We start from the raw sequence: 11,821 nt of genomic DNA on the forward strand, positions 1-11,821 counted from the left end.
CTTTTCACCGATGTCACATCCCTGAAAAGCTTTGATTCCCTCACAGGGTGTGGGGACATTATTGCTGATGCCGAGGAGGAGGGGACGGTAGGCAATGGGGAAAGTGGCACTAGCAGCAGCAGTAGTGGCGGAGGAGGAGGAGGAGTGTGTGTGAGTGCAAGTGTTGGGAGATCTGTTGGGATCAGTGTTGTCACGTCTCGGGGTTCCCCTTCCAAATCCCCGCTGCCATCACAACTTACCCAGCCCATGTTCTCAGTTTGCCCAAGCTTAGTGCCTTCCTCCCTCCCAGCCCGGGCTCGTCCACCACCTGCACCACAACAACACACAGCGGGTAGTGGTGTGGTGGCCTACATGGGTGGAGGCGAAGAGATGGCGAGTCCTGAGGGTGTTGACGATGCAGACATGCAGGGGCTCTGGCACATGCTGCCCTCCACAGGTGATAACTCTCCTGCTTTGCCCCGGTCGCACCAACCTCCCTCCTCTACCCCGACTTCCACTTATCCCCCTCGTGCCACCTCCAACCCTGCCAGCAGCCACCTGCCCTCTGCCTCCAGGAGTGTGGACCGAAAGCTCCCCCAGGTGAAGGCACTCGGTCTCAGTAAGATTCCAATTGTTGGTGGAGCAGGAATCCGAGCTGCAAAACCACTGATCCCTCATGCACATGGTCGCCACCCCACATCTCCTGGGGACAAAGAGCTTCTGAGTGATGAAGGCTACTGGGACTCACCTTCAGCAACTCCAACAGCAACACCTGATGAGAGCGGGGTGCAGCGTAGCCAGAAGATGGCGCTATCACGTGACAGCTGCTCTGGAGACCACTTATATGACCTCTACAATGATCCTGAAGAGGACGGGGACGATGAGGATCAGGAAAGAGATGGAAGTCTCAACAGTACTCCCTCTCCGTCGACTGAATACAAACTGAGCCCCACCAACCAAACAAGTCCTCTATCCTCCTCCTCCACTTCCTCCTTCAGGTCAATGAAAGGCAGCACCAGCCTTCCAAAGGAATCTAAGATCCCTGTAAGCAGCAGACAAAGCCCCCCTCCCCACTCCACAAGCCAGTCTGCCCTCTCCTCGGTTCTAGAGGCCGAGTCACCTCCGCCAAAGACGGATCCACCACAACCAGCTCGCACCAGAATCCCTGTTTCAAGGGTTCCTGTGCGTCGTTCTGGGGGCAAACCCGGCGGTCAAAGCAGAGGACCTGCCAACAAGAAGTAGTTCCTGCCAGACAGGTGGTCCTCTCACTGACTGATGAACTTGAGTCTACATCCCTTCTGTGATGTTTATGCAGAGCCAAAAGTTTTCCCAGACCCAGAAATATGTTGAGCTGTAGAGTTAACAGCCTTTAAATTCCTCTCAAATCTTTAAAGCTCTCATTCCTTGGGTTTTCTGGCTTGTGACAGGCTGGAACAGAATAAGCAGTTTTGTTCTCTGGAGAAAGTCACGAGGAGACTCCAAAAAGCTGGGTTATCACTTCACAGCTCTCACTGGAACTTTGGAGGCGGACTCCTGACAATCCATGGACAATTTTTGCCTTGTAACTTTTCTGGAAAATCTCCCCACGACCTGCTGAGAGTTTGACAGCTCACAACCGCACACTGCAAGACAAAAAAGCAGAGCACCTTTTTATCCTTTACTTTTTTTCTTATGGAATCTCTCGTGGCGGAACATCATTTTCCCAAAAGGACCTAGTCTTAGCAAAGATTTGTTTTCCCTAAGTTTGTCATCTTGTCTAATCTGTAACAAATTACCTCCTAATACTTTAATCTTAGAGCCAAAGTATTAAACAACCCTAGTTTTCATTTCACAGCATCTAGTAGTCTCAAACAGACCCACTGTACCCACAGCCTGGAGTAACCAACACCTTTTTGTTTGGCTGATATATGTACTTTTTGCTTTTTGAAGATGGTTTTCTTCTGACTGCACATTGATTATTACACTGACAACAACTCTGAAAGAATGATGAAACTATGTTATTTCTTATCTACTTTGCATCTATAAAGGTGGCGAAACTGGACCCCATGTTTTGTGTTTTTGGAGGGGGACACTTCCTCTGTTTTGACTGATTAATTTTTATTATGGATGGACTTTAAGTTTGGCTTCCGCCTGTTGCATTTGGATCTCACAGACACTACACTGCATCACATGAAATACATCCATGGGATGTCAATCTCTGGGATTTACAACTGTCCAATGACCAATGGAGACCTACAAAACTATCGCAATACTCAACCTGGAGGGATCCCCCCACACTGATGCTACATTTCATCCGCAACACACGTATAAAATGCAACTCAATCACATCACACACACACACACACAGTTTCTCTCCCTCTCTGCATGCAGTGCCACATGGGCACAAAGGTCAGGGAACATCATGTAATGCTGAATGATTTAGAAACACACACTGTTCAACCTTTGGCACTGTCTTTGTAGCTCCACTGGATGATTTCTTCTCTGAGGACACATGCACAAACAACCAAGTTTTCTAGTTACTTAATTCTTCTTCATGGATTTCAAACTGTTTTTATGGTTCTTCTTCCTTAAGTCATACTGCACGGATCTTAAACTGTGATCACACACCAGCTTCTTTGAACTCTGCTTTCTGTTCTTCTTTATTAACACGCTCTACGGGCTGATGTGCGCAGATGACAAGGGGGCTGTCAGCCAGCTTCAGAGAGCCAGAATATGCCTGCGAGTGTTTTTTAAATAGGCTGTGACCCAAAAAAGACAGGATTCAGTCAGGGTTTCAGATACGAAAAAAGCTTTTGAGTCACACAATTAACTGGATCACTCTTTTTCTTTTGGCAGTGCTCTGATAAACACTCCATTCTTGGAAAAACAACAGCTGTGTGTGAATCTGAATGTAGCTCCACATTATTATAGATCATCCGTCAGCATATATTTGCCTGTGTTGGTCTGATTTCATTCTTTGTCCCTCTTTTGTGGGGGCAAGCCAAATGCTGTTTTCCAAGTCCCCTCGTGCTCTGAGAAATGAAGACAAACTACTGCACAGTGTTGCAGCCTTGCAAAGCACCACTTGTTTTAAGAATGTGTGGGTGTAGAGCAGTCTTAAAAGGCCTTTGTGAGCGAATCAGTGAGACAAGTTACAGGGAGCAGAGTGTTCCTTACCCTTCAGTTAAACAGAGTGCTTTTCAAAGGGCGTGACATTCGAGATGATGTAAGTTTTCTCTAAAGCTAACCACAAGAAGACAAATGACGGTCATTTCAGCTCATGATAGCTTTCTATCACATTGAGACAGAATGTGATCCACGACATCAGACAACTTTTCAGCCCCTGATGGTTTAGAGTAGGACAGGGTATACGGTCACATGATCCCAGGTCTGTTCAAAGTGTGTGTTCGCTGATAAAAAAACAGCCTGAGGATGATTTGGGAGCCTTTTTTTCTCTGCTCACACTGTGCTCATTTGATTTATTATGCAATCATTTCACTCTCTGTTTCTTATGATGCTAATTGACAAAAGGATGGTGACACAAGGTAACAGTTGGGTGATTGAAAGTATTGTCCTCTTACAAAAAATAATGCTTTCTGCAAGTAGCATTGATGATGCTTGGGGATCGTTGACCAAATCTGCTGCCTAAAGAGTCCAAATATTATTGATTTTACTTCATTGGGAGCTCTTAAATGGACAATGAGTGATCATTTGCTTTATGTGCAACAGTTTTTGTTCATGGCATCCTCCACATGTTGTCTAAACAGAACTTGATTGTCTACTTTTTCACAGTAAAACCTGGTAAATATGATAGCTAACCCATTTGCAATCCAGATCTGTTACACTGGCTTACACAGAATAACTACCTAAGCCACCAAGGTGTCACCTGGCTCAGTTCTTTGTTTGTATTTTTTCCAGACTGATGCTCCTCTCTCTTCTTTGTTATGGGCCTTTATTCAATCATCCGCTGCAATGGAAAGCACATTATTTTCCTTTGTTTTGTTACTGTCTGTTTGTTCACAGTGTGAATTCTTTCCACTTTTCATATTTAATGAATAAAACTGTGTTTGCGCTGGAGATGAGCTCCTGACTCTTTGTTAGCACATTTATACACAGCATTCAAACACAACCAGATCAGACCCTGGATGTATAATTAGAGCAGAACTAGACAGAGCCTTTCTCTCCTTCACTCCCCTCCTCCATCTTTTCTGTACCTCACATCCCAGTGGCTTGAATCCCCAAGGAGAAGGCTGGGTGGGAGTGGGAGAGGGTGCCAGAGAGGGATGCTTTTGTTGACGTGCAGTGTGTGGTGTATTTATTGTGGCTTCGCACTCTCAGAGAGGTCTGCCCGGCTTAGGAGTAATAGGTTATCAATATATATCATTGATCCCTGCAATGAAAGCCTGATGGATGTGTTATTGTCTGCTGTGGGTCTCTCGTGGGAAACAACATGTGGAGACAGGAACAGAGAGCCAATGTGATGACAAAGGCGGGCATCTGATGCACAGCTGATGCACGTGGATGTGCAGCCTGTGTGTGTTTGTGTCCTGAATATAGATGAAAGGGAGGTTCCCACTGTTTTGAGAGGAACACATGTTGCCACAGAGAGATTATGTGTTGTGGTGTGGGTGAGCATGCATGTTTTGTAGGAGGAGGATTTGGTGCAGTGCGAATCCCCTTGTAATGGTGCAGCAAACCCCCCTCCCTCTCTATCCAGCTCTTTTTCTGCACACTGAGGTTTATGTAAAAGCCTTACGTAAGACCATAACACTCTCTCCTACCAGCCCACCAGATCAAAGCTACTGATGCTGACAGGGAGAACGGTGCACGCTGGTGCACGCTGGTGCATGCACGCGCCTGTGGTGGCTGATCTCATCATTAATCTGCTGCTGCTGCTGTGTCCTGGATGTGGAAACTCATCCTCATTGTGAGCCATGTTTGTGAGCGTGTGTGCATGTTTGTTTGGCTGCATAATCTGGTAGAAGCGCATGGCAAGGGGGGGGATTTAGTTTGCGATGAACAAAAAAGTTCTTACACAACCCACTGGAGAAAGTAAGGGAGGGAGAGTAAAAGAAATGCAAACAGAAAGTCAGACAACAAGATTCATTGTGTGAGAGTTGGGGCTTGTCTGAATTCAATGTTTTTAAAAGACGCCTTCAGCTAACTTTAGACAAACAACAGCCACGAGGAGCAATGATTGGGTAATGATATGCTAAACCATGCTTTACTGTAACACTGGCAGAGAGGAAAAATCAGCTCAACAAACAGTGTCACCATTGTGAGTCACATTAATCACTGCTACAGCAGCACTAACATAAGCTAACATTAGTCATCAGCCATGGAGCAGCTTTTTTGCTAATATTAGACATTTTTATTGCACTGTTTGTCTCTCAAAAGTAAAAACTTTAATACAACAGGGTAATAAATGTATAAGAATGTCCACAACACAGGTTTAAGAATCAAGTATTTAAAGCTTTTCAAGCTAGGTTTAGTTAATGTATTTAAGCAGTCTGTCTGAAGAGCTGAAACTCTTTTTCATCCACATTATAAGCTAAATTGGTGTCTACTGTGTTAAATATAAAATGTAAACTACTTTTTTTTAATAGATGAAAAATCAAACTGATATTCTTTATTCCATAATCCAAGCAAGGTAGTGCATATTACAGGATATGAACAATTTTAAAACCATAATTTTAGCTTTCAGATAGATGTCCGAAAAACACCTAAAAACTAACTAAGTTAAAGCCTTCATATTGATTGTACGTAAGCCTTTTAATGAGTTGTAACCACAAAGTGTAATTTAAAATGGGCTCACAAAGTGTTCACTGAATGTGAGTCCAAAAGATTTAGAGCACCCCCTGCTGACTGGCTGCATAATAGGTCATAAACCCCGCCTCCCTCATGTCAACAGGTGGAGCATTTTTTCAAACATGGTTTCTGTCATTATAGTTAGTTTTTATCACACTGATTTATGTCCAAATACTTATTTTACTGAGAAAGTTTAGTTTTAATTCATTATTTTATTTTCAAAAGAAGACTGATTGACAGCTCTGATGACAAACGCCAGCTCCTATGGGTTCTGAACTGGATTAGCAAAGTAGAGAACACCAACACAAGAGTCATTGAACAAGAGAGTCTGCTTCAAATCAACTCAAGAATCAGTTCTGCTGTGGACCGTACCCACCTGAGGGATTGTATCGGTAAGTCTAATGCTTGTGTTGGTTTGTGCAAAAGGTGTGATGTCAGTCCTGCTCTCTACTAGCCAGGTTGCTTCTGCACATGCCATGTCTGCATCAGCGCATATGTAACACAGGACTTCCACCAGGTCCGTGTCCAGTCTGTCTCCGATCCACTGCGGTCCTGCTCCGTGCTCTCTTGTCCATCAACACCCACCGGTTGCATTTTCGGAAAGCAGCACAGAGCAGGACCGCCGGACAGCTGGTGTAATGAGACCGAGGATTTCCAGCAGTAATTACTGAATCAATGATTCTCCTCCTCCTCTCCTCATCCATGTTGTCTTTCTGGTCCTCTGAAAACCTATGACCTGTTGACTCCAGGCCTGGCTCCGCTCATCATGACAGTTTGTTGTTGTAGTTAAGTGAAATACGATCTGGTGATAACACAGAGTGTTTTATTCTGAAAATTAACCGGATGTTTTCATTTTGTTTTGGTGCCTGACTTCCTGTCCCGCTCCATCTGCTCTGTTGAGATTGATGCGTCGTGCATCCGGGAAAAAATGGAAGTCTTGTGTATCTGATCTGTTGGCGTTCCGACCTGCCGGATCAGAGACGCAGCCGGAACGCAACGGAGCGGATCCAGTGGAAGTTAACACATTGACTAGAATAGAAACCGGTCAATCAGATCCGGTGTTATGACGGATCGGAGACGGACTGGACACAGATCTGGTGGAATTTGGCCATAAGCGCCTCGTGAGGAGGTCTTTTGGTTTATCGTCTCACAATGAGCTACCTTGTTTGTCGTTTAGTCAGTATCAATATAAGAACTAAAGAATTATAAAAAGGTATTATGTCCATATATCTTAGGCCTGATGGGCATTTTTATCTGTTTAATATAGAATATGTTATTATGGAACAACCATCTGGAAGGTGTCAGTAACAGTATTCAGAATATATTAGCATGCTAGGTAAGGTTACCTCGCCCTTCTACATGTGTTTGTGTGTGTGTGTGTGTGTGTGTGTGTGTGTGTGTTTGTGTGATGGAGCTCTCAGCACCGTTCAGCTGTACCCCACATTCTGCATGGCAGCCTCTCCACAGTGGTTCCCATAGTAACTCCACTAGGTCAACCAATGAAAAGAGGGGGCTGGGCAGGAAGGAGGATGGAAGAGTGTGTTTTGGGGGGGTGATGGTGTTTCCTGACACAGTGTGTGTGAGAAGGATGACGTGATCGGAGTTGAATCAGAAATTTGCATAAATTAAAACACAGACGGCCTACATGTTGAAACGCACATAGAGAGATCAGTCAGTATGTAAATGAATCAGAAGGTGGATCTAAAGGAGGATTTCAGTGATAGATGGCGGTCCCACATGTAAAGGCTCCACTCTGCACCTTTGCATGTCAACCTCATGTGAGGCTGCCACCACCACTACCATTCGTCCCCGGTCTGATGGGGATGTTTTTGTGTCATACTTCATTCTGCCTCACTTCTCTCGCTCTCTCTCAGTCATGTGATGCCGCAGTTTCTCTCAGGTTGATGTTGTGTAATCCTCGGACCTGTCAATAATTCATCAACAGACAAGCTTCTCAGTGAATGAGCATGACACCATGAAGATACGAGCGTACAGTGCAATGCAATGCTATGAGGCTTTAACTGCAGGTCAGATAAGTGAATAGGGTTTAAAAGTTAGCAGTATACAAGACAAACATATGGGGCGCCGTTAGTTAAGTTGTGCACACTGAAAATAACAACTACAATCCTACAGGAGCCCATAGTAACCCGTTTTGGTCAGTGCTGAGGAACTATGGTTTGGATATCTGTATCGCTTTATGAAGCTTGAATTTTGGTACTAACAGTGCCTCATTTGCAAAGCAACATTTAACATTTAGATTTAACATTTTAAAGTTAACATTTAACATTAAGATTTAACATTTAACATTAAGATTTAAAATTAAAAATTTAGATTTAACAATCAACAATTATATTTAACATTTTTATTATATATGACATTTATATTTATAGTTAACATTTATATTTATATTCAACATTTATATTTATATTTAATATTTAGATTGAACATTTATATTTATATTCAAATTTTACATTTAACATTTATATTTAACATTTATATTTAACATTTATATTTAACATTAATATTTATTATTCATATTTATATTTATATTCAACGTTTATTTTCAACAGTTAGCACATTTAGCATCTAGATTTAACAGTGATTATAGCTTAAATATGTTTTTCACAACTAAATTAAATGTGATGAAAATCTCAAATATTCCTCTAAATATGATATTAAAAAAGTGACTTTTGAAAATTCACATGTTTTAGAACTGAATGTGTAAAACAGCTGTTATTTTCAGTGTGGACAACTTTACAAACGGCGCTCAATACAAACAGGTATACATTCATTTATGGTGAATATTCAGACTCTGACAAACTAGACTCAACAGAACACATGATATTTAATGAAGTTGAAAACTGAATGGGAGCCTGTGGACATCGTTTTTCTAAAGATATGAATCATGAGATGAGGGATGACTGTTGATGTTCAGAGAGTGAGTCAATGGTTTTGAGCACAGTACACAAGCAGTACAATAACTGTGCAGAGAATCTGAAATGCACATCAGTCCCACCCTTAAACATTACAGTCTTATCACCATATAGAATTAAGTTCATCATTACCATGGGTGGCTCCCCCCTGAAACTGTGTCATGTTGCCTCTCATTTACAACGCACACAATGCTGAAATATTCATGAGGAGGTGGGGCAGGCTTGAGCTTACACTGTATGTATAGCTGTGTGTGCGTGTGTACATGTGTGTGTGTGTGTGTGTGTGTGTACATGTGTGTGTGTGTGTGTGTGTGTGTGTGTGTGTGTGTGTGTTCTGGGTAGAGGTGTATAGAATACTCTTTCCAAAGTGTGTTCTGCTTGACTGACCTGTCAGGTCATATGTCTCTGAACCCACCCAGCCTTCAACTCCACCTGTACCAGAAAACAAGAAGCCAAACTAATGTGAAGCATGGTCTCTTAAATAATACAATGTACTAATGCATTCAGCTTCTACAGTTAAAGCTGAGTCCGTGTTTTTAGATCTTTCTGATATTGACTTTTGTATATTTAATCACCTTATATCATCACCTGGCCGTGTTAAATATTTGATTCTGATATCAATGGATGAGAGAGCAATTAACTCTCCAACCTGATCACATCATATGAATTAAATCAACAGAAAGTAGTCCGTCACATTCCCCCTCTGCCTGTTGACACTGTGGTGAAAACGTTAGTGTGGTCTCAGGCTGGTCTTGAGAGCTTTGCGTCAAGGTCTTGTCTCACCCTATCAGGATTCTATTCCCCATAACTACCTGTTAATCATACATTATCACACTTATCACCAGGCTACTAACTTAAAATACAAACATGTTGTTAAAAACATTGATTAAAGATGATTTTATTGATTTAAATGATTTATGTTTACAGTTTTTAAAAATAGTCCTAGTGATTCCTCGTCAGTGATCGTTCCATGGTGATGGATTCTTCTCTTCCTGTTTTGGTGGATTGAAAATGAAACTGTCCTCATTCAGCTCTCCTTCTTCTCTGAGCTCTGCGGTTCACACACCTTTAAAAAGAAACTAATGTCACAACTTTGAACCCTGCTGCTATCATCACCACCGCTCATGGTTTAACTTTCTTTGGAGAGATCACTAACCTAAAGTTTGAACCATGAAAATGTTTGCAGCCTGCAGAAACAGAAAACTGAAGCTAACGTTTTAGCCACATTGTTTTGATGCTAAAGGAAGCTAACAGTTTCCCCTCACCTTACGGTCTGTGGTGTCAACAAGCAGAAGCTAAATGTGTGGATTGATTTGACATGACGTGGGATCTGTTTGTCTCTGGTGTTGCTCATGTTGGTGAAAGTTACTAACCAATCAGAATCAAGCATCTTACACAACCGGAAGGTAATAATGACAGTTAGCAGGCACAGATGTGAAAGCTGCCTGAGGAGCTACTGGACCCCAACCATCTCTGAGTGGGAAAAGTGGAACAACATCCTGTCTTGATGTTGTTCCACTTTGGAAAAACTCATCTTTAAACTGTAAGCACAGTGAAAGTAGTGTGATATGCTTCTAATGCAAATAACGTTGCTTTTTGACGGCAGGAACTTTACCCTGGAACTAGGGACTTTCCCCAGGGTCTAAATATAGTTCTGGGGTGGACAATCTCCCCCTGAAAAAACCCTGCTTGCGGGTAGTGTTTTCAAGTGTTTCAAAGGTACAGGAACTATAGGGGGCGGGGCCTGCAATCTTCTCCATGCTAACTGTAGTGTCTATAATGTTGATGCTGACCTGTTTGTCTGCTTATACAGTGTCATCTTTGTTTGTTTGATGGCCTTCGTTTTTGTCTCTCTGTCCTCTACTGGTCTGGAGGTGTAATGTAATTACTTTCTTTTCTTTTAAAGCTGGGGTTGGTAGTCAGATTTAGATACACTTTTTGTTCTACCGGTTAAAATGATCTTTATGTCCTGATGGTAATCAATACATAATGTGTTCTTTAAAAAGAGGTGAAAAAAGCTGCTATCTACAGCCGGAGTAAACCTGGGAAAACACCAACCAATCCCTGCCATCAGGAGCCAAATGATGAAACCAATCAAATCCCGTCCTGCCGTTCTGCCCGCCTCCTGCAGAGCGTACATTTCATGTTTGTTTGTGTTTTTAACTTTCACTATGAGAATGTTTTGGTGTTTTCTTACCGCTGAGTGAGACATGAGTTGATGTAGTGCAAAACACAAACCATGTGTTGAGGACCGGTTTTGAATCAGTCACCATCATATGGTCACGAATCAGCGGCGCTCGTGCATGTGAGCGGGGGGCGTCGTTTTGGAGGAGCTCCGAGGGGGGTGGTTAGATGGAGCCCTGAGCAAATGCTACATTCAAATTCATGCTAGTTTTCCCTGACTACCAACCCTAGCTTTAATACATCATTGGCCTGATTTGCACAGTCTTCCTGGGACTTCAGCCTGCGGTTGAAATGCAGACAACAATGGGGTCACAGGAACCATTTAGTTACTGAAAGAGTAGTTCCAGGGGCTAAAAGTCACTGGAACCTCTCGTCGAAATGCATCCAAACATCCCTTCAGGGTGAGACTCGACCTCTTCACTGCTCCCCTGCTTCATAACCACCTACTCCCTTCACACTATGTAGATTAAATATGAGCTTTGACATGCAGTAAGGGACACAGAGACTGAACTTTAATTGAACTAAAGCCCAACTTATGCAACAAATAATCCCCAAAAATGATACATCATTCATTTCATAACAGATCCTGATCTCTTCTTAGGTTCCCTTTCCCTCAGGCTACCTGATACAATCCAAGACAATAATATCAGAAGCCTTGCATGGCTCTTGCAGAAATGAATACACCTCATAGAGATTATAGCTGCAACCAACACCAAGGAAGTTACCCATTAAATGTGGAACAAAAACATTATCACTTGAAGCACAATTTACAGAGTAGGTGCCCACAAGATGTAAAGCTCATACACTTCATAACAGTTCTTCTCACTTTAAACTTAACTTACGTCAGTGTCATAGTTCATAGAACAGAGATACAACCACCACTTCATCCACACATTTTTAAAACATTAAGGAAATGAGTCAGAAAATGAAAGGCTCCT

At 42.5% G+C, this 11,821-nt stretch overlaps 1 protein-coding gene across 1 annotated transcript in view; it reads left to right on the top strand.

The window, feature by feature from the left end:
- The window catches only part of amer2 (APC membrane recruitment protein 2), a 5,032-nt gene extending 1,004 nt beyond the window's left edge, over positions 1-4,028 (top strand). Inside the window, exon 1 of the mRNA XM_034706616.1 lies at positions 1-4,028. This exon is cut by the window's left edge and continues 1,004 nt beyond it. Within this exon, the coding sequence (XP_034562507.1) occupies positions 1-1,221 (1,221 nt within the window). The 3' untranslated portion in view covers positions 1,222-4,028.
- Positions 4,029-11,821: the final 7,793 nt, after the last annotated feature.

This window comes from Notolabrus celidotus, chromosome 17 (genome assembly GCF_009762535.1).
Source record: "Notolabrus celidotus isolate fNotCel1 chromosome 17, fNotCel1.pri, whole genome shotgun sequence".
Taxonomy (NCBI): domain Eukaryota; kingdom Metazoa; phylum Chordata; class Actinopteri; order Labriformes; family Labridae; genus Notolabrus; species Notolabrus celidotus.